The 23038-nt window shown below is 40.7% G+C and overlaps 2 protein-coding genes across 3 annotated transcripts; one reads left to right on the top strand and one right to left on the bottom strand.

Annotated features, from left to right (window-relative positions):
• Nucleotides 1-438: 438 nt before the first annotated feature.
• Nucleotides 439-3135, top strand: LOC110060188 (collagen triple helix repeat-containing protein 1-like). Its single transcript, XM_020766946.2, has 3 exons — nucleotides 439-610; nucleotides 1384-1626; nucleotides 2682-3135. Exons 1-3 carry the CDS (start codon nucleotides 518-520, stop codon nucleotides 3018-3020), a joined length of 675 nt encoding a protein of 224 aa, XP_020622605.2. The 5' UTR covers nucleotides 439-517; the 3' UTR covers nucleotides 3021-3135.
• Nucleotides 3136-8251: 5116 nt separating this feature from the next.
• Nucleotides 8252-20157, bottom strand: LOC110062937 (uncharacterized). Of its 2 annotated transcripts, none has more exons than XM_020769882.2 (11): nucleotides 19983-20157; nucleotides 19310-19489; nucleotides 17706-17799; nucleotides 16864-17220; nucleotides 15102-15244; nucleotides 11977-13464; nucleotides 11162-11227; nucleotides 10438-10572; nucleotides 9781-9861; nucleotides 8966-9041; nucleotides 8252-8740 (listed from the first exon to the last, which is right to left on the bottom strand). In XM_020769882.2, exons 2-11 carry the CDS (start codon nucleotides 19463-19465, stop codon nucleotides 8622-8624), a joined length of 2715 nt encoding a protein of 904 aa, XP_020625541.2. In that variant the 5' UTR covers nucleotides 19466-19489; nucleotides 19983-20157; the 3' UTR covers nucleotides 8252-8621. The 2 variants fall into 2 exon arrangements, with proteins under 2 accessions (XP_020625541.2, XP_020625549.2); XM_020769890.2 differs by lacking the exon at nucleotides 19983-20157 and adding an exon at nucleotides 19731-19958.
• Between the last annotated feature and the right edge of the window lie 2881 nt (nucleotides 20158-23038).

Here is a 23038-nt window from a genome sequence, read left to right as displayed (position 1 = left end):
GCGGGGTGGTGGGGGGGGGGGGGGGGTATTTTAAACCCTCAAGGGGCCCAACCAAACTGGCTAAAATTCTGCTTATTAGAAATTCCCATTTCCTGGTGGAGACCACGTTTGTGAATATGCAGAGTCTGAGGAATCACAATTTAAGAGCCTTCAGAAAGACCTTCTTCGTAGGTAAAACAGTCACGAGCATAATTACGCTATATTAAACTAGTAATTAGCGGCCAGAGTCCAGGACGATTCAGCATTCTTGGCATGGCCTCTCATCGAAACGGAAAATTTGAAACTACAATTAGTTTATCTTTGAAGGTCAAAACGATTATTCTCTATGTGAAGGCTGGGCGCTTGAGATAAGCTAAACGTGCTTAGATGTTGTCATCGTTAAATCAATGTCCATGTTTGCTGGGCTGAACTTTCCTATATAAAGCAAAGTTCGCTTCTAAGTGGACAAATCGCCTGTCGGTCGGAACAGTCTACCCCTTTAGCTTTGGAAGACAGACGCTGACAGCGTTCAAACGTCATGATGATGTACTTGGTTCTTTGCTTGAATTTGCTGGTGATTCTTCAGCTGCAGTTGATCTCCAGCGCTAAAGGAAAGGGTCCACCCGGTCCGGTATGTATCGTACTGTAAACCAGATAATGAGCTTGTCTGAGTTAGCATGTGCATTATGGAGGGTTTCAGGATGGCACAGTGCTGGAATCTTAGTCATCGATTTCTCAGCTCTCCGTTCACAATTCAGCCCATGCTTCAGCTGTATAAGTAAATTTTGCTGATTTCAGCTCACAGCTATCATTTTAAACAGAGCGTCAATTTTAGCTCACATCAGGAGCTCCTGCTGAAATTTAGAATTTTGACCAATTCTCAGCTTATTGATCAAAGCGTAGCTATATTGAATTTTCTTTCAGCCAAAACCAACCACTGGCGATCACAAATTGGCATGGCGCCTTGTCCGCATTCACTCCTCGGTCGGGTTGCATGATTCTGCATGATTCCCGGCCGAAGCACGTAACCCCACAGTGATTGTGTACCCATCTAAAATTTGTGTTAATACATCCGTAGACATGGCTGGCTGCTCTTTTTAACCCTCTAGTTATTTCAGGTAGCCAGGCTCCTAAATCTGGTAGCATATAACTTCGTAAAAAATACTTTTCAGTGTTAAGCTGACAAGGAATAAAGCTTGTTGTTGTTGTTGCAATGCAACAGATTGCAACATCGATCAATATCAGCTAATATCAGCCGCACAAAACATGTCTTTTCCAGTTTGGGCGTGCACCTTGTTGCAGCTGCCATATATTGCAAGATGTGGAAGAAATAGAAAAACCTAAATGCTTTCGACATAATCAGCGCAACTGTAAAACTGAAGACGCTTTTTATTTTCATTTTAGAATCTTTGTGACACTTGCGGATGTGTTCCCGGTACCCCAGGGATCCCAGGCAACCACGGAACACCGGGAAATCCAGGGACCCCTGGAAATCATGGCTTACCCGGACCAATCGGCAAAACTGGTTTAACGGGAAAGAAGGGGGAACCTGGAATTCCGGGACCACCTGGCCTGCCCGGGCTATCAAACTGGAAACAGTGTGCCTGGAAGAACGTAAACAGCGACCTGGACAACGGAAAAATATCTGTAAGTGCGGTTCACATATTTTTACATGTACAGTAAGTGTGTGCCGTCAAGCACTCGCCAATGTGAGATTATTTGCTACTGGATTTACACTGAATTTTTATTCATCCCACCTTCTCGTTCCTGTTACAACCCTCTAAACAATTTGCTTGTTTTCTTTTCTTGTCAAATTGCTTTTTACGTTGCTCTTTGATTAGCATGGCTGTAAGATGAAACCGCTAAATTAAAGAATTCAGCGGGGTTTCGAAAAACTATGCATTGAATGATTTAGAAGGTCTGTTTGTGGATGCGGATCTGATGTCAGATTTCTCAGCTATCAGTAAATTAAGTTTGCAGATCTAAGATCTCAGCTTTTAGTTAAAAAAAAGACCCGCATCATTTCTCAACCGACAGTTAAGTTATTTCGTCCATCTCGATTTAGGGTTAAGCATTAACTCCTTTTCAAAATCGCGAAATTCAGCTTCCGACAAAATTTTTTATAAGGTTAAGGAAAATCAATATTTAGTACAAATAATCTAGTAGGGTTCTATCACGAATGCCGTTCTCTGATTAGCTACGCTACTCACTATCTACTCTGTGATAGATAGTGAGTAGCGTAGCAGAAGGCCCTTGTTAACGAATTGACGGCCGCTTCTTGGCGTTTTTGAAGTGTCTGTGAAGAGACGATTTAGATAAAGCTTTGAACGACAAGTAGATTTGTACTAAAACAGTTAGATTATTCGCTCTCAATTTCTATGCATGATAGTTGACTCGGGCTGCACCCTCGTCAACTATCATGCGATAGAAATCTCGAGCTCATAATCTAACTGTATAGTAGATACGCGTTTGTCACAATTCAAATTCAGATAGTGAACAGTCTAGCAGTGTACAGTTATTAAGAAAATGTCGGCCGCTTCTTTACCTTTTTGAATTAAGTGTCTGTGTAGAGGATTTTGTTTAAGTTTTGTATGACTATAGTGGATTAATTCTAAAATAATCAGATTATTCGATCTCGATTTCTATATGCGTGAAAACTGACCCGGGCTGTTAAATATGTTTTTGTTTTTAATTTCTACCAGGAGTGCTCATTTATCAAAAAGAACAGCAATACCCACCTCCGGGTTGTCTATCAGGGAAACATGCGGGTTATTACGAGCGGTACTTGCAGCCGGTGGTTCCTTACGTTCAACGGTGCAGAGTGCTCCATGCCAATTGACACTGCAGTTTTCTCTGGCGGAGCGTGGAACATCATTCGTACAGCCACCATTGAGGGCTACTGCTCAGGAATCTCTAAGGGCTCTGCGAATGTGGCGCTCAACGTGGCACCCTGCGGTAGTGGGTACTCTCTGGGAAATGCGTATACAGGCTGGAACTCGGTCAGTCGGATCATCGTGGAAGAAGTGGAACCACCCCAGTAAACTCAACATGAGAATCTCTTCGCGTGTTTTTGGAAGACGTTTGCGCTTGTGTGTGTACTTGTAGATTAGTAATGATGCAATAAACACAGTTGAGAAGAGATACAAAAAGTGAAAAGGTAGTGTGCTCTGAGCGCATTCTTTTCCGTTGCAGAAGTCGAACGGATCTCTGTATTCAGGGTGGGGGGAAAGGGTTGGGGGGGGTGGGGGGTGATGTTCTAATAGCCAATTACTTAAAGGTACCTCTTACCTAAAATACTGCAAGGTCGACGCGATACGCTCAAGTGTCCCGCAAAAGAAAGCTAGTCGGCTTTTTTTATTGGTCCCACAAGCAGTGAAAATCAACCCGGATTGTTGTTCGGGTGATGTGTTGATCTAGGGGTGACAAAGCAAAAAAAAATAGAAAATAAAAAATAATAATAATAATAATAAGTTGTGGGCACTTAATCAGTTCTCAGTCATAAGATATTACAAAATCTACAAAATGTATGGGTTATTGACCAAGTGTGAGGTCAAGATGCCTGGATATTGGCCAAGTTCTTTTTTTGCGTGTTTATGGACCGAGACGGAGTCGAGGTCCATAAATTCGCAAAAAAAGAACGAGGCCAATATCCAGCCATCTTGACCGAACAAGCTTGGTCAATAAAGGATTTATTATATGGCTTTCGGGGAAAATATGGGACACGGCGGGTAGTCCCGAGCGGGCAAGAAAGCTCCATCTTGCCCGCTCGGGTAGCCAATCACAGCGCAGGATTTGATTCATCTTGCCCGCTCACGGATCTAGCCATATAATAAAGCCGTTTAAAAACTTGCTTTGAAACCTAGTAGTTATTCCCATACAGTAAATTTGAAAGTGTATAATGGAAGGCTTAGAATGTCAGTGATCTTTGAACTGAAAGCTACTAAACGATCGAGTCGAACAAAACTCAGCGAATTTTGTTCACTGATAATTCGACGTTTAACTAAATTAAGTTGTCCGACTGAATTTGGATCGACCCAAATTGCAATTTAGATCGTCTTTAGTTCGTCTCATGTGAGGTTCGACATTTGTTAAACAGCTGAACAACTGGCAAATATTTTTTCCCTTACGTCACTTTTCTGCAACCACTGGAAATATGCTCTCACAGAGAAGCAATTTGATAGGGGATTCCCAACAGGGATTGCCTTGTATCTGAGAAATTGTGGTTCGGGTATAAAAATGAAAACGTCCTCTCTAAGGCCAAGTTCAGACGCCGTACTTCACATGAGCCGAATCGAGTGCAAATGAGAAAAATCCTTTGTTATCCCTCATTAGCATTCGATTCGGCTCATGTGAAGTACGGCGTCTGAACTTGACCTAAGCATCAGGAAGCTGGCCATAGCGTGAAATCTTTGACGCTCTTTGGAAAAACGTCTTTCTAAAAACACGAAATAGTAAGATCAGGGATGCTCTCATTTCAGCCGTGAATTAAGTATATTACATTTTACAGTCTACTTTTCTTCCCTGACGCCGGCGTTTCATAAACAAAAACTCCCACCATAGCTTTTTACAATATTAGACTTCAAGGCGGATGTGTTTGACTGACAAGTTTGATCGATTAGTGTACGAAAGAATTCCTTCTGCATTAATTCTCTCGTATACAATACTAATACCTAGAGAAGCTCAACTGACTACCACCTAAAAGTTAAGTTGTACATTTTATCATTTTTTCACCAAGATAGCTTTATGAAATGGCATACAAAGCTTATTTTTTTTGTTAGGAAGCTTTGGTATTGCCGACTGACTGCTTATTCGTTTAGATTTAAGGTGAAGTAAATGGCGTAAATTTTAGCCTGCTTGAACTGCAAGGCGGCCATCGTTTTTCAGTATGAGAAACAAACAGCGACTAAAAGAAAACAAAAATTGTACAGGCTTAATTTTGAAATGATTTAAAATTCACTACATCAAATACAGGACTGTAAACAGACGTTTTCACCTCTGCGTTTTCGTAAAGATTTAATTTCACTGGAAGATCATGTCAACAGTTATTCATTTGGTTCTTTGCTTGAATTTCCTGGTGATTCTACCGCCGCAGTTAATCCACAGCGCTACAATAAAGGAACTGCAAGACTTGGTAGGTATCAGTAGATTTAGGACTGAACTAAGCATACACGAGAAACTCAGTCTAGAATTTCAATAAAGTCTTATCTCGCGTTGTCACAGTTCTAACATCTAAACCATTCTGTTTTTAGAAATGTTTAGCTTGTAGCGACATACCTTACACTGGGAGAAATAAAGGGCAAATATCACTAGTACCTGACCAGGTCACCAAACCTGGTCGGGTTGGGAACAAAGTATTTTCCTGCAAGGGTCTCCAAGCCGGAGAACTCTCCTGCAATTCATATTGCTCATTAACTTTCCCCGCTAGAGGGTATGTTTCGAAGATTCTCAGTAACTCGTGCTATAACTGAGTGCTTTAATGTTTGTGACGCACCGTTACGACCTTGTTGCATGTACGCAATTTATATTTTGTTCTTCAAGGAGGACTAGCCGATTTAGTTTCATTAGTGCGGTGGATTTTAAAACTAGAGGTCCCTAGTTTATATCTATCATCTTCAGGTCTCTAACTGACCTAACTGGATTTGATAGTTCCTACACGCACTCAACTCGATGGTCTCGCTTTGTTTATAAGTAGGCAAGTGTTCAGCCTCCGATTAGATGGGATGCTTTACATTTATGTATCATGAATAAGTGAACTCTTTCATCGTTTTCAGGATCTATTCAGTTGTGTTCAAATTTGCGACAGCAATGCTAAAATCCACCGACCACTACTGAACTTGTTTTTGTTTGAAGTCTTTACTTTTTTTTGGCTACCCTACAGCTCTAAAATAATTTTTTTTTTTTCGATCAAGGACGAAAGGACAACGATCGAAAAGTACAGAAGCGAGAGGGCGTTAAACTGGAAACAGTGTTCTTGGACAAGGCTAAACAGCGACGTGGACAACGGAAAAATATGTGTAAGAACGATTTATTACACGACTGTGGGAAGAGAGTGTTTCGAAACGAAATTTTGTTAGATGTAGGTTTAGTTTTTTTTTTGGGGGGGGGGGGGGGGAGGTGGGGGGCATCATGAAAAACTGTTTATTTTGCTGAACGGCTCAAATATGAGATCACTATGGAACCTGAATTTTGGCCGTCTCTTATTCCCGAGGCAAGGGGATGATTGGAATTCAGTCTAGATTGAGATGAGAAGAAAGAGGAAAGTCCCAGCTCCCCGATCGGGGTATGTTGGTTATTATTATAGGAGCCATTATAACTTAAAAGATTCGCGCGATAAAACAGAAAGCAATTACAATACAGAGGCTTGGATGGGTTGGGTGACATTTTTGCCACAATTCAGGAATGAAAACATTGTCGCAAAAAAAACAAAAAAAGAAAAAAAAACCCGAATCAATTTCCCTCTGGATGCCAAAGGCTTCATTTGTCAAAAGCCGCCGCCTTCGGCCGATTCTACAACATGCTAGTCAACTGGATTTTCCAGCCCTTTTGTGGTGCGGTCGTCCCCCTCCCCGTCATGATCAAGCTCATCTAAAAGGGCTGAAAGTCCATGAGCTGTTGCAACACGTGAGTGCATGAGAAGAATCGACCTCTGGTACCCAGGTTTTATTTTTTCTAGAGTTTGCCTGCCACCGATCCAAAAGGACTCGTGGGAAAAAGATAGAATTGCAAAAACGTCATGTTGCAGCTCTCGTAAGGTCTCACATGAATGGCTTGAAACCCTTTGAGAGGACAATAGAACAAATAACAGAAGCAATGCCCCCTAGCCCCAAAACAATAACAGCTGCTGCAATGACCGCAAATAGAATTACAAGCTTACGAGAGCTGCTACACTATCCGGATGCAAAAACAAAATATAGCAACAACAGCTCAGTATCGATACGATTTTTCTTCTGATACAGGAATGCTCGTTTGATAGGATTGGAAAGAGACACATCTCCATGTCATCTTTAACGGAAACATGCAAGTGTTATCAGAATCTGCGTGCAACCGATGGTTCTTCACCTTGAAAGGCGCCGAGTGCTCCACTCCAGTCGACACGACGATTTACTCTGAGAGCACAATGAACGTCAAAACTACTTTTGAGGGCTACTGTGCTAAAGCCTTCAAGGGGAACGTAAACGTGGGGCTCAATGTGGGTCCCTGTGGTGGCTACACGGGAGGGGACGCGCACACGGGCTGGGGCTCCGTTAGCAGGATCACTGTGGAAGAAGTGGGACCACCAAAGGAGAGTAAATAATAATAAAAAAAATCAAGCTTTCCAAGTTCATCAGTATATCAAAATGTCTGCCTTTGAAAAAAGTACATTGAGGGCATCAAAATACAGCACAGTTGCGTTAATGGGTAAACAATGCAATTCACAAGAGACTATTATAATACCAGGGTTTGATTTTGTTTTTTTCCTGTTAAGTTTTAGCAGAGCTGGGATGCCGGTACAAATATAACTTGGTTGTTTTGCAGAGAATAATTATTCTTCGACTGTAACAAGACGTTCATCATTTTTGTATATATCCTGTTAGTGTGTAATCTATGTTAGGTAATAGCATCAGCGCTCCTATTGATAGCAGAGATGCTTCGTAAGCTCCCTGGAGGGACTACCCTGAAATTTTTACCTTAGATTTTTACTTTTAAATAAAGGTGTCCACTTATCATTAATAAGTTCTTACAACTCTGACTTTGACAACATTTCGCAGCATGGATTGTTTGAAACTTGATTACAACCAACCCAGGATTAAACGTTGATTGAGATTTTAATTTCTCTTGTTTAAAAGTGTAGTTCATTGCTAATGCATGGTGGTGTTTGAGATAATTCGATGTGAAAACCGCATAAGAAGCATACACCGAGAAACCCATTGAAAGGTTATTAAATTGTAAATCAAAATTCATCTACATCGCGATTTGCTACTATCGCGCTTTGAACAACCCGGCCGTCAATCTCGGTTTTTCATTTCCCACTGAACAAGAAACAGCAAAGCGCTAAACTTTCAATTTAGCTTAGTCTATCCGCCAAATAGCAACATAAACCGGACAAGATTCGTCTTTACACGATTCGTCTGCAGCTTACACACGAATAGGGCCGAAAGGCCATGACCAGGCCGGGGGGGGGGGAGGGGGGGGGAGGATGCTGGGAAAACCCATGAAATGACTGAGAACGAGTCCACACCCCGACCAACAAAACCCATTTCTACAAAATCGAGCAAAAGCAAATAGTCGTTCGTAAAACCTTTTACGTGTTATATTTGTAATTGTAACTGCGATTTCAATGGTTTCGTGAACATTTTCATGTATAAATCTTCAAATGATTCGATAGCTCAAACGTTATTCATCAACAACACACCCACTCTAAACAGAGGTTTACACGTAAGTCAAAAATTAAATGAAGATATTCACGGTTTCACGCATAAGAACGTGCGACGGATGAAAGAAAGACAAGTTGATGTACAAAGTATAGAAATAAAAGATGCATTACTTAAGTTACACTTCTCATTAGAAGTTTATGTCTGACGGACGAACCGTTTTCGAAACCGTCTACCTCCTGCAAATCATAGCTTCGGTTTGTACCGAAGGACTCCGATTTAGTTTCGAGTTCAGTCGGTAGCACAAAGTACTTCTTCGTAATAATCACGAAACTTCGGAGGTAACAAGTCGAAGTCCTGGTTGAAGTCTTTCCAACTTCTTGCCGGTGATCTGCTTACCCCAGTTAAACCTAAGTACAAAGAAAAAAAATCTAGATTAAGCCATCTATTTGATAAGTAGCACTAGTTCGCCCGGGACGATATTTTGGCGGGAAACAACTGCAAGCCGTGAGGAACATCACATTTCGGCGGGAAACAGCCAGAAGCTGCGACGAGCGTCACATTATGGCGGGGAAAACTACAAGCTATGTCGGACTTCATGACATACCATAAGATAACTTAATATAGCTACCCACCTTCATTTTGAGGCCAGAAATTTTCTAAAGCGAAGACCACTTCAATCTCTCGGTTGTGCCTTTTTAACATTTGAGTCTGATGAGAAAAGACACAACACATCAACACGACTCAAAACAATAACACAACATCACCACTGAAAAGATCTGGAAAGTTCACACATTCATTCTCCACACAATCGAGGCCTCCGGGTGGAATGAAGAAAAATGAGACGATTTTCAACGGAAAGAAAAAAGAAGGTAGAGGAACGATAAATTATGAATCAACGATTTTGAAAAAGTAACATTAACATTACACTGAAGATTACTGAGATACAGCGTTCAAGCTGACGTGATGGGTTCATCACAGCTGGCATGTGACGTTCAAGACTGACGCCATTCCGCGAAGGTTCTCGCCTTGTCGGTAATTGAATGCAAGGAGGGTGTCATTGAGCACTACCGCTGGCGGAGAGTCGCAGTCTTCGAGGTTCTTCCCGAAAACAGGAACCTGGAGAACTCCTGTAACCCCCAATAGTTATACAAACTGCCATTTCGAGGACCACACCTTTTTGTCCAGATTAGAACAGAGACGAGCACAGAGATACCATCTCCAAAACGTTTCAACAGTACCTCTTACCATAGAACAGCACCATGCATGTATTACACTGGGGAGGGTATGGGACGATATCAGACAGCTAATAATGTTGGGACATGGAATTGATAAGTGTGTGAGCAGGGTCAGGGGGTCTCAGGGGGTCTCGCCGAGGTGGGTCACGGAGGGATTTTTTCATAATTATTGTCCGAAAACGAAACACGCTCTTATAAATTACAGTAGATACCTTGAGTCCGCTGAACTTGCTAAGTATCCTTTCCACTTCAAGTTTAATTGATAAAGGCCGCCCTTTTACAGTTGTGAGTTGCTAAACAAAATAACACGTGCAACATAAACAAACCTTACCATATCACACTTTACTTATCTTCAGTTATTACAGCATGGTTAATTCAATTTTCTGAAGACAATACGACTCAAAATTGACGCAAACGGTGGAGAGGAATCGTCTATCTTCTGGTCCAAGTCAAGAGGTTTTCTTGCTTCTCTTTTCTCATTAAACTCGCCACGGAGGCGTTTTATTTTTTGCTTTAAAAAAGTCGAGAAAAGAAGGCCTCCGCAACCAAGTACTTTTCACCTATACCAGGTTACATTGAGCATATTCGCCATTTCCACATCCCCCATAATGCACCTTGTTTGTCCCCCAAAATTTTGCATAAGCATTGTCTTCAGTTTCTCTTGAGACGACTGTAATACCCAGGAGAAATGGTAAACAAAGGTTATGCAGAATTTTGGGGGACAAGCAAGGTGTATTATGGGGGTGTGGGGGGGGGGGGGGGGGGTGCGGAAATGGCCAATGAAAATGTCCGTAACACATTATGTACAACGTCGGCTTTTTGCGATTTATGCAAAGAAAGACAGAGGGAAAAGATAGTTTTTAACATACCTTGATCCCAGGCGATCCTATCTGTGACGCAATTACTGTGCATGCGCTGTAAGGTACTTGATAACCAGCTGAGTTACGAGCGCAGTTTCCGAACAGGCGAACAAGTTCTTGTTCTAGAGTCATGCGCAATTTAACCTACAAGAAACGAATAGAAAAGCAACAGACTTGTTAAAGAGAGTACTAAAGGTCTGATGTTTTATTAAGCTCTACATCATAAAACACAGCAAAGTTCGATACATTTGTAGTTAGCAGCTCTCCAGAGAATTCTAGTTATGTACTATATTCAAACAGCATGTCGCGAATCGAAAAATCCTACTATGGAGTAGTTCTCAACCTAGTGTCGTAAAACCAAAACCAAAAGTATCACTCTGGTCAATCCCAAATCACACAGACAATCCAGGGAGCCAATCAAAAGTCAAAGCAAATACATGTCGACGACGCAACGCGCGGGAATGTGTGGGAACGAGTCATGATTGGTTTTGTTTTTAATTAATTAGCGGCTTGAGTTTTTAAGCCAATCGCTCAGCGTGGTAACGCAAAACCAACAGAAATCAGAGCGAATGCGAATTGTTTTCGACATTCCGGTGAAAAACGCTTTAAACACTACATAACGAAAATTCTTTGACTACCCGTAACCTTGACAACCCAAAAGGTGAAAGTTGTTTTTTGTACAGGAATTCTGGGGTATCAAATGCATTTTTACCAAATGAAGAATGCTGAATACCTTTTCCGTGTCATGTTGAACGATCAGCCTGTCCAGCTGGTTTTCACAAGCAGGATCATTGACGATCTAAAAGAAACAGTACACCAAGATAAGAGAAAGAAAAATTAAGTTGGTGTGCTATTCTTGTGATAGGTGAGTTCTGCATACGAACCAAGAGGCCCATGAGGTTGGCACTTATCTCCAGTTTCTGTTGCATGAAACGACTAGGAGTATTTCTACCACTCCTTGCTAGTCCATTGCGGGGTTACCCCTAACATTAAATTCACCAATACCCATTTATGCACCTGGGTGGAGTGAAGCACTGTGAGTCTTAACCAAGAGCACAACAGTGACACAATGACCCTGGCCAGGGCTTGATAGTGGACTGCTTAATCTGGAATGGAGGACATTAACCATGAGGTCAGGACGCCTCTCACTAGTCTTGTAATACATTAGATAAATTACTTCACATCACCCAGCAAAAGTGACATCTTTCAGACTACTTGAAAGGTTTTGTTTTGGAGATTCTGGAAGTGCAATAACGGGGCAAATAAAAATGCCATGAGCCCAGAGGAAATGTCAAAGAAAAGGACTTGGGGCAGGCAAAACAATTTTTTTTGAGGTCATGTTTTTGCTTTGATTGCTGCAAGTCCATTCCCTTTTTCTCATTTCCTCACTCCAAATCTCTCTCTCTCTCTGTCTCCCCTCCCCCCACCCTCTTCCTTTGCTCATGCTCTTTGGTGTGTGAAGAGAGATCTTTGTATATACTGAGACAATGCCTTCAAAGATGATGCACACAGCATGTTGCAAGGTTTCTTACACCAATATTGACTCACTTCATCTGATAAAGACTTTGATGTGCTCTTTCCGTTGTTGCTATTTATGAGGAAATCTTCATAACCTGGAACACAAAGTGGTATGGCTGACAAGCTGTGTCTGTACTTAGGCAGGTCCGACCTCCAAGATGTGTTTGAAATGTGATTCGTACATTCTTCTTTTTTCATGCTCGGATGGCTCTCGCATTTGCTAGAGTCAGAGGATCTTGTTGATGTCCTCTTCCTTCTGACAGACTTGGCACTCCTCTCGGACATGCCACTGTCTCTCTTCCTTTCACTTCTTAGCTTAATTTTTGTGAAATTCATATTTGGTTGTTGGTCAACACTATTTGCTCCATCGGTAGTTACTCCTTCGGCAGAGACTTTGGTCACATCTTCTTTACACTCCATTCGTTTGAGGAGAGAACAACCAACAGATAACTGATCTTCTTGACAACTGTCAAAATTTGAGGAAGTTTCTGTTGATTCAGGTCCTTGCGGTGAGTTCACACTGACAAATTCATCAGGCAATGTTTTACCATTCATATTTTGGTCATGTTTTAAATCATTAGTGGTACAATAATTGTCCAGGTCAGTTTCATGGCCATTACACAACACTGAATGCATGTCGACCTTTTGACTAGTTTCTAAGTACGACGAGATCTCAATCATTGCCTTGTCCAGACACTCATTCAATTTTTCTGGTCTGACTGCATCTTCTTCACTATCTGATGTCACAGCCAGGTAAGGTGTTTTAGCTGGCGAGTTTTTCACATGCATTTGATCAAGATCTCTGGCAACAGGTCCTCCTAAGTTGTTTGGACAGGTCGATGCTGAAGTGGACTCCTTGGTAAAGTCTTGAACCAGATCTTCAGAGGCAGTAGATTCAATTACTCTAGCTTCAACTTTAGCATTACCATTGAGTTGCACCTCTCCAGACTTACCTTGACAACAAGATGACTTCTGATAATGCCAGGCACCATAATCACACTTTATCTGCCCATTGTCATTCTTATCTACAACTTCATTACACAACGACCTTAAATTGATAACTTCCCTTTCTTTGCTAACTTCTGTTTCATTCACGAAAGGATAAAAATTTCCAGGAAACCCATACTCTGCCGGAAATCTTTGTACATAGAAATCTTGTTTCTCGTTGTGACTGCCTTTTGCATTGATCTCCAAACTTTCCTGTGGAATGAAGTGTTCTTTGGTATCTTGAGCAACTTGACGTGAAAAACCAGGATCATATACATTGTTGAATGAACTTGTTTGAATGAAAGAACCATTTAAACCATTAATTTTGTCTGATGGCAAATTGTAGTTGAGTTCGGCATACTGAGGATGAGGGAGTGATCCTTTGGAATCAATTGTGTTGCAGTTGCTTGTTTTTTCCTCTTGATTTAACAGGTTAAGGACTGCTTCTGATCTTGCTAAGTCAGTTGCCCAGTAGTTTTGAGATGTTTGAAGCTTAGAATCTGCTCCATTCTCTAAAAGAAACTTTACAACCTGTTGAAGGAAAATGGAAGCTTCCATGAACAAATTAAAATAGTCTAAACTTTCACAATCACCTGGTCTAATGTAAGTGTATTTTATATTGTTGTGGTTTAAATTATGCTTTTGCTTTAAAATAGATTTCTATCACTGGTCTGAACTTATTAGCCTATACACTTAAAAATGAAATTCTGCCAGTTGACTACTTGTAACTCCAGAGTTACCACTAGTTTTGATAGTTAAGGGTCTTTGGGACCCCCAGTTCCAAGGAGTTGGGGCTCTTTTTGCTTTTCAGGGGTCCTTTGCCTATTATTTAAATTTTCTTAACTTTTTCCCTGGACCCCAAGGACGCCCTTTGCCAAAAAACTTTGCGTCCTTTTCATTTTTTGTGCATCTCACATGAACACCAGTACATTAATGGGAACTCTGACTTAAAATTGTTGGTGATGCCATTTAGAACTGTGAACATAACCTTATTACAGTTTGGGGATGAAATTCAGCAAAAAGGGAGGATTGCAGCCCAGGCCTATATCCCTAGATCTACACAATTACTCGTTAGACAACATTTGATAATTAACAAATAGATTCCACATTGCCACACATCTGTTCAGTAATACATGTAGATCACAGCTGATGTCAAAATGGTAAGAACAAAAAAGTGCCACATGAGGTAATGGCCGCACGTCAATGATGTTCTTACCACATTTTGACGTCTTCTGTGATCATTTATTCAACAGATGCATGGCAACCTGGAATTTACTTGTTTTACATGTATGTAATATTAAAGAAACAAAAAAGGAATGTTGATGATGTCATCTACATTTCTTGTGCACATCTGTCCTCCAATCAAAATGTGAGAATAATTTGACATATTGTATGAATACTAGTTATATAATGCTTTTGAGTGGTGTACCATGGAATAACCCATGAGTCACTTGTATTTTCTTGATATACAAACAAGCCTTTAGGCATGTTTATAAAGAGAAAATACAGTTAAGGTCTTTCCCCAGTATTGCATTGCGCATCCCTACTGCGCATAATTTCATGCATGATTAGCTCGTGCGCATTAAAAAATGGTGGCTTTTTCTTTTCGGCTGGACCTCGCCATAGAGGTAAATTGTCATTTTCTCGCAAATGAGTATGGTGACCTATCATTTTTTTCTGTTGTTTTGAACTGAGTAATAAATTTCTCTGTGTAAAATACATATGAACTAATCCTCAGTGTGGAACAAAAAGCAATTGTCGCAAACGTGAATTTAGCAAGCAATCGCGACTACAATCATGGTGCTATTATAAGGATTTATTGGGTATAAACAAGGTGCTGTTGCTGTTAAACAAACATGGAGACCCCTCATTTTTATTTCAAAATTTAAGTTCCTATAATATAAACAATCAGTAGGCAACGTTTCACAAAAATCTCAGTGCAGGCTTTATTTCAGTGGAATGACCTTAATGACAGCATTGCATAGCTATTATATACTATGCCGCATAAAATGCAGCCACCAACAAAATCAATGTGACATATCCCCAGTGCATGATGGGAAGGTTGGATGTAATACCATCAAATGTACAACAGCCTTCCTGTATTCTGATTGGCTGTATTTTCTACAGCTTGGTATAAATATTTATATACAGTGTATCACCCTACAAACCTTGACATGATCATTGATAACAGCATCATGCAGTGGAGTCATAGCTTCATAGCCTGGACTATTAACATCTGCACCAGACCACACTAACTCCTGAACAATGGCAAGATTGCCATAGTTACAGGCTTCATGAAGGGGTGTCCAACCTAAAAAATTGTATTGTCACTCAATAAGCAATATTAACATGTATAATACTGTGAATATTGAGTACATGCATCTATGCCAACTCTCCAGGATTATTCGGAAGTCTCCTGGATACAGGCTGAACCTCTCGGTCTTCTGTATGGGTCACCAAATCTCCTGAATACAAAGGAAAGCACTTACCAGTTTGTGGGAAATTTTATGGAAGATTTACCACAATTTTGTAGTTGAATCAGAGAAGCTCTGCATTTAACCTTTTTGAAGGGTTGAGAGGGTAAAATTGGCAATCTCCCAGATTGCCAATTTGGGCTGTACTCAAGATCTTAGGCACAGTTTTTCCCAATATGGACTGACCTAGGCTGGTAAATACCACGTTTAATTTTTTTCTCTGCGGTATTGCTTTGAAAGCAACTTTTATGTTGAATTTTAATTAAAGCCATTCACTTCTAATCAAGCAAACACATGTGTCTCTGTCTGGTTTTACAGTGTAACAAAAAGCTTAAAAAGTTGCCAAAGTTGGAAATTTTGGAGTGGTTGTGGATGGGAAAATCTGGACTGCTTGAGCATGCTTGATTAGTGAATCAGATTCCAGGATTTAAAATTCTGGATCACTAACAAGCTTGGGGAAAAAAAAAAAAAACTCTTATTAACCGAGCAGGAGATCTGTATGGGAGAATCTTGACCGAGGTCCCGAGAACAGACCAAACGCAGTGAGGTCTGTACACACGACTGAGGTCAGATTCCCCAATACAGACTGACTAAGTTTGGTTAATAAGATGTTTATTATATGGCAAACAAGAGAAATTCAATTTGTTTAATGTAACTGGTTTGTACTAGCTGACATTTTGCTTGGGAACGGTGATGAGCTGAACTTAAATCCGCAAAAGTTTGCTCGTCCTCTTTACTTCATTTTTCTCATGAGGCTTTTGGCACTTCCATGATGTGAATATTTTCTGGAGCTAACATTTTTAGACGAAAATAGTCAATATTTTGGCATTTTAGTTTCCAACTTTTTCATTGCAAAGTAGAACTGGTCTAAAGGCCGGTCTAAATGTAGATGCGAAAATCTAGACTGTTTGGATAACTATTTCAGCCAATGAAATTTGTGAATTCGGTAGTTCCCAGTCCTTGTAAGACACAGCCATATAATAATCTACCCTAATGTTTGGGTGTTAATAATTTTTCCAAGCACGTGGATAACATCAATGGTAAAGTGCCTTGCTAGTGGCCCACCATAACAACTCTGAATAGTAATGGACCACACCCTTGATCAGGATTTCTCAAACTCATTAATAATTCATCAAGTTAAAACAAAGAAAATCACAACCATGAAGGAGGTTTGGATACCCGGTCTTAATTAGCATAGATTTTGACGATTTTCGTTCTCTGTTTACTCCCTAGTTTTAGTTTTGATTGAGAAGGTATGTCAAAGACTTGACAAAGTGTTTCATCGGCTATCCAAAGACCTCAAATTTCATCAAAAATACTCCGCTAAATGTCGTATTTTCAACCCTCTTCTAGGTGTTTGGATATCTTGATGAAACACTGTCTTTTATGTTTGATATATTACTTATCATGTCGTGCACAGAGAAGACAACAATGGCAGATATCAAAAGCAGCTCACCAGCATTATCCTTAGCATTAACTGAGGCTCCAGCTTTTATCAAGGCAACAAGGTCCTCCAAATCCCCTCTAATGGCAGCAACATGCAGTGCTGTTTCTCCACGTTCATTCCTCTTTCGTAGACGAGCCTCAATGTGATAGTCCATGCTTGTGTCTTTCTTAACTGCTCTGCCGGCAATTGTCGGGAAGTCATCGTTGCTACTGGATCCAGAATCTTGCTTTGCCTCCTTGGCTGTAACTTCAAGGAGATACTGAAGCTGCTGACGTTCTGTAAGGGGAAAATGAGGTCTGCTGCCATCTGCGGGCTTTGAGGTTGACGTGGTAGCGTGTGAGATCTTTGGACCAGCATGCCTTTTAGCTTCAAAGAAAAAAGTGATATCATAAACTTCATAAACATAGAAACAAATAAAACAAAATTAAACTCACTAGATACCAATGGGAGGCGCGGTGGCCTCATGGTTAGTGCGCTCGTCTCCGGATCGAGCGGTCCGGGTTCGAGCCCTGGCCGGGGACATTGTGTTGTGTTCTTGGGCAAGACACTTTCCTCTCACAGTGCCTCTCTCCACCAAGGTGTATAAATGGGTACGGTGAACTTAATGCTGGGGGTAACCCTGTGATGGACTAGCATCCCATCCAGGGGGGAGTAGAAATACTCCTAGTCGCTTCATGCTACAGAAACCGGGATAAGCTCCGGCCTGATGGGCCACTTGGCTGGCATGCAGACTTTACCTTTACCTTTAATTATACATTGTATGATAACAAAATATATAAATACTGTCAAGTACTTACATAACCTTCATAGACTTGTATATTCATAAATTACATGTATACAATGTATTCTACCTTTATTCACATGAAGATTTTGTCCACTTTGCAAGAAGAGCTTCCGTTTTGATACAAGTTTTCCTGATTTCTTTTTATAGGTACATGAGGGGTCCTAAATGAAAGAAACATGTAAAATACATGTAATTATAAATACTCACAAGTAACAAGTGTGAAAAAGCATACAACAGTGCATGGTTCATTATTTATCATATCGACTGCAGACACAAGCAGAATTTTTAACATACATGTACTCTTCAGCGATTTTTTTGCAATCCAGTGATCAATCTGAGGAGATATACTTGAATCACACAACTTGTTTTAGCAGGTTGGTTGACGAAAAAACTCGCCCATTACCCCTCAGGGTTCATGGTCAAAAGTCAAGTTGATGCACAACAAGTTTTCCACAAAGATTTGTTTCTGACCACCTACTCTTGCGACTGGTGTCCCGGGAACAGAAGCTTAGTGGCCTGGTAATAGTTTGCTATTACTGTATATTTTCACAGGGGAATAAAATTTTAAAGGGGGGAGGGGGTCATTATTGTGGCAGACATTGCCTATGGGTGTACCAATGTTTGTAAAACGATATTCCTATCTTTAGATGGGTTCCTAGTCCATTGAAAAGTTTATTATCTCTGTCTCCCCATGGTACCTCCCTACTGCTGCCCATCCTAAGAACAAGGTGAACTAACAATGGATTAATTAAGAACATGCACACAACATAGGAGAGCAGGTGAGGAGACTGATGGCTGTCGGTGTTCACCGTAATAAAAGATCGAGTGACGTGAGGTCCATAATGATATAGACAATAAATAAATAAATGAATAAAAGAAATAAATAAATAAATAAACAAATAAATAAACAGCTATATAAATAAATAAATAAAAATATAAAATAAATGGATAAATAATTAAGTCTGGGGCAATGCAGTCATGCACAGACACGCTTGTTGAAAGAAAGATTGATCTCACAGTGATGCAAATTGCTGCGAAACTTCTTCCGGTCCTAAACTGACAAAAAAAGTTGTCCCTGCAAATGGCACAACAATGCGCTCTGAGTCACCCATTTTACTTATTAGCACTTCCATCTGTGTTATTCACTTTTATTCCCGTTGGCCAAGTGCTGTCTGTGATTATTTAAAGTGAGGTAGAGTCGAGCTAAACCTAACAAGACAGACACGCGTGTACCAAATACATGTAAGCTTAATTCTTCGAGGGAATTTAGCATCGTGATTGCATTTTAATAACCCCAATAATCGCCTAAGCTAAAGCTATTATTTTAAATAAAGTGCGATATATACAATAAACAACAGAAGCCATGCAAAGAAACAGCTGTCGCATAAATTTGTAAAAGAATATTCAGTGTTTTGAGCTTCACTCCACTTCCGTAGCAACGCGCGCCGCGGACAAAGCGATTGCCATTCGAAAACGAAATTTTGCCAGAAAATTACAGTCAGCGTTTCGACTAAAAATAAAAAACGACCATTTTACTAGCACTAACGACATTACCCTACTGATCTGGTATAACTGATCTATTAGCGACGGCAAATGAGTTCAAGTACATGTATTGAAAACCAGCTTCACACATTCAAGTTAAAATTAAACTAAAACACACATAAACTTTACTTTGTTCGGTGTATTTGGTTCTCGGTCTGAGTCGAGTGAGTCCAGGGGGGTAATATGTAAGGGCACTGTTTCTGCCAATGCTGTGCTGCAGGGAGTCTTTGGAGCTGGGTTTGATCCGCACAGAGTTCTAGCCAAATGACTTCTTTGAGCGGCCATGTTAAAAGAACAGCGGCAAATCAACTGCAAGAGACGGGGTTATATAAAACTTTCAACCAGCTGTTTATGAAATATAACGAGTAAAAGGTGCAAATTTGTCACTGCTCGAAAGTTAATATAAGCTTAAGCTTGTAAAGGAAACGCAGTAACCTTCTCATGCGCAAAACATGCTCTCGCAAAACAAGCTTATGCCTGTTAAATAGTTATACGAATAAGACTAAAATTGTGCAATTATGCGCTGTTCTTTTGAATTCGCCTTGCTTACTTTCGCTTTCGATCGGACGAAAGCAATACATCGGGGTGAAACTTTCCAGCCTCATTGATCACTGACGATGTCTCGACAGGGCTAAATATTCACTCGCTGTTCATGCCCGAAAATTATGCATGACTGTAAACAAGCTCATTGAAACTGATCGTGCAATTGACCAGAATAGCAGTGTGGACACGAATATGCGAATCGACTAGGGTTTGAAATGTGAAATCATTCTCTAAGATGGGGTTGAAATATTACTTATACCTGTTGAATCGTGCATCAACTCGTTCTCCCTTGAATTTCTCTGCCTAAGGTGGCTTGTCGCGAAAAGTTGATGATTGATCAAAGAACGCGTCCTTGCGAAGTTTCCTTCTTTGTTCGCTTTCAAGATTATGATTCCCGCCAAAAGATTACATCCGGGATCTATTCTTTTTGGTACTGCTGACTGGGGATACTAGCGGCTCAAAACCTAAAGTGCGGGGGCGGACCGTGGGCCGTTAAAATAACGTCTGTAAAATAAGCCACTGTTTAAAATATATTTTATATACGTATAAAATCTTAACTACGAGATGAGTATATGCCCTTGCTAAGAAAATCTCTGTCAACTAGGGTAATGGGCAGGCTGGGGTGTGCAACTTCCATACTAAGCCCGGCAGGGGTAATTTGCACCGCCGAATGCACTGTTTTCTTGCGGTTAGTTCACTGATATTTTCTTGCGGTTAGCTTTTATTTGTTGGACAGGGCCGTATGCAATATAATGCTGTCCTTATCAAACAAAAGCTAACCGCAAGCAAACATGAGTGAAACTCCTACACCGCAAGCAGATAGTGCATTTGGCGTTCGGCGTTCTGCAATAATCCTGCAAAAATACTGTGTCACGGCATTTTTACAGACCGGTCTATTTTTGGGCCTTTTTTTCCCGCGAAATAGGTCAGTTTCGGTCTACTTGAGCGCGCATCGGTGAGGAAAAAAAGGCGGTTTTTCTTTTTAAACTTCCGGTGAAATGATGACGTCGGGTTAAAAATTTAGTCATGAGCCCATCACCTGATTTAGCCCGTTCTTGTGACTGGTCACTGAGGTTTTTGCAGGGGTCTGAATTCGCGGTAAATTCAAACTAAAAATAGATCGGTCTGTGAAACCGCCGTGACAGGAATATGGGGTAGTTGCACGTTCCTAGCGATGGGCTTCTGACCCTGATCAAGGGAAAAACAAAAGCCGGATGGCGTCAACGGGTCAACTTTATTTTGTTTCTGTAACATCGGAAGTTAAGCGTCAGGGCCCAAGCATATAATTTGTTTTTCGTTTAGCTGGACATTTACGTACTGCATGGAAGTTTAGTTGAAATAATTTAGACAATTTAATCCAAGGATCACACCGAGAACACAACGCCAACAGGGGCAAAAAAGACACCCCAATATTCAAAAACTAAACACTATCCCACGGCACGTACCTATAAGATATGTGGGTTGGTCAAGATCGCTGGATCCGGGCGATGGATATTGGCCAAGTTCTTTTGTTGCGTGTTTTAAATATGGTCCGAGACGGAGTCGAAGTCCAAAAACACGCAAAAAAGAACGAGGCCAAGATACTGCCAGCTACGTTGACCGAGTAAGATTGATCAATAAAGGATTTATGATAATCACGGAAAAAGAACACTATTTTCTTGCGGGACACAGCGGATACTCCCGGAGCGGGCATGATAGCGCCATCTTGCCCGCTCGGGTAGCCAATCACAGCGTAGGATTCGGTTCATCTTCCCCGGCCCCGCTCACGGAGCTAGCCATACAAATTATATTATATGGGAATACTCCCCACCTCGGGTTCTCAGGGCATTGACAGAGTTCTAACCGCACGCTCCTAGTGAAAGGCTCCTGACAGGCTGTCATTTTTTCGAGTTTCAATTTGCATTTGCCTCATTATTAAGGTGGTTTTATAACTTCAAAATATTAAAAAAATAATAATAATAAAACGTTGCGGGGCAGTTTTGGTAACACGTTAAAGGCGTTAAAGGACCGTCGCAGTCTGACTTCAAAAATGAGCTTTTACAGGTCACATGCCACAATATTTAAGGTTACAGTATACCTTCGGGTCGGCAATTTTCTTCAAATTTGGATTTTTGGGTCAAAATAGTGGTCGAAGAATAATCTCTAATTTCTGAAAAAAATTTTTGAAAAAGGCTAAATATTGGCGGAGAAATGGCAGTTTTATGTTTTCACCGGAAGTAAAAGTTTACCTCTTGATTGACAGCCCTATGGCGCGTATGCAATCAACCGAGACGATTTTCGCGGGAATTACCTATATGGATGTCACGAATTGACTACTCAGTTGATCAGCATTGTTGTTCTGACTACCCAGCATTTTTGGTATTAGGCGTGTCTCTATTAAGTTATAAGTAAACATAGACCACGTTTAAACCATGGACCAGTTCGAAAAAGCGAAAACAGCGAAGAACGAATGAAAATACATCAATAAGTGAAGAAGCGAAAGTTCGCCACGCGGATGAAGCTATAGTTATCGTATAAGGCGGGCAAATATTCGTGGTAAGAGAAAAGAAAGGTTCTGTAAAAATTTCGGAACTTGACAGCAATAACAGGGATGCTGACAGAGACTCTTCTGATGAGTCCGATATCGACGAATCGTCGGACTCATTGAGACCATTTGGAATATTATCCATGCACAGTTGCCCACACACAGTTGCTCTCCGCGCTTTCTTTTGTTTGTTTCCTTCACTCAGCCACTCTAGCGTTCGTATCCTTTTTTAGTCTTCCCCATTTTGCCAGACCAGCTTCAAGAAAAACCGAGCTACAGAAAAATTCTCTCTGCCTTCGGTTCCTTGAGCGCATTGCGAAACACAAGAGTTTTTTAGAGATTCGCGCGTAAATTTCACCAGGAGGTTAACGGTAGTAAACTTTCCCTGCACTGATTGGCTTAGTTATCTGAGAACCCAGTTGAAGGCGTTTGTGGGCGGAGTTTGTTTGCGAAGCAGAAAATTTTTCTTAGCGCTGTTTTCTCGAATAAATTTTTTCACTTGAAGCAGACACTTTAACGAGTTATAACTCAAAAGGAATTTGTTCAATTGCTCTTAAATTTGGACAGTGGCTAGTTTAACATATAAACTGCAAAAGCGTGTCTGGGAATTGTTAACTTCGAAATACTTTTTCTTCGAGAGCGATTTTTGTACGATCACTCCACATTTTTTTAATCCTATTTCGAAAATGTTCTGTAACTTTTTACTGCAATTAAATATGCCAAAACGCAGACACGTTTTTTAAGCGCTTTGGGCCCTGAAACCGAGGAAAAAATTAAATTGGCGAAAAACG

Source organism: Orbicella faveolata, unplaced genomic scaffold, assembly GCF_042242905.1.
Source record: "Orbicella faveolata isolate gen_17 unplaced genomic scaffold, um_ofav_v1 contig_3, whole genome shotgun sequence".
NCBI lineage: Eukaryota > Metazoa > Cnidaria > Anthozoa > Scleractinia > Merulinidae > Orbicella > Orbicella faveolata.
Note: the sequence above shows the minus strand (reverse complement) of the source record. Positions and strands in the feature narration are given on the sequence as shown.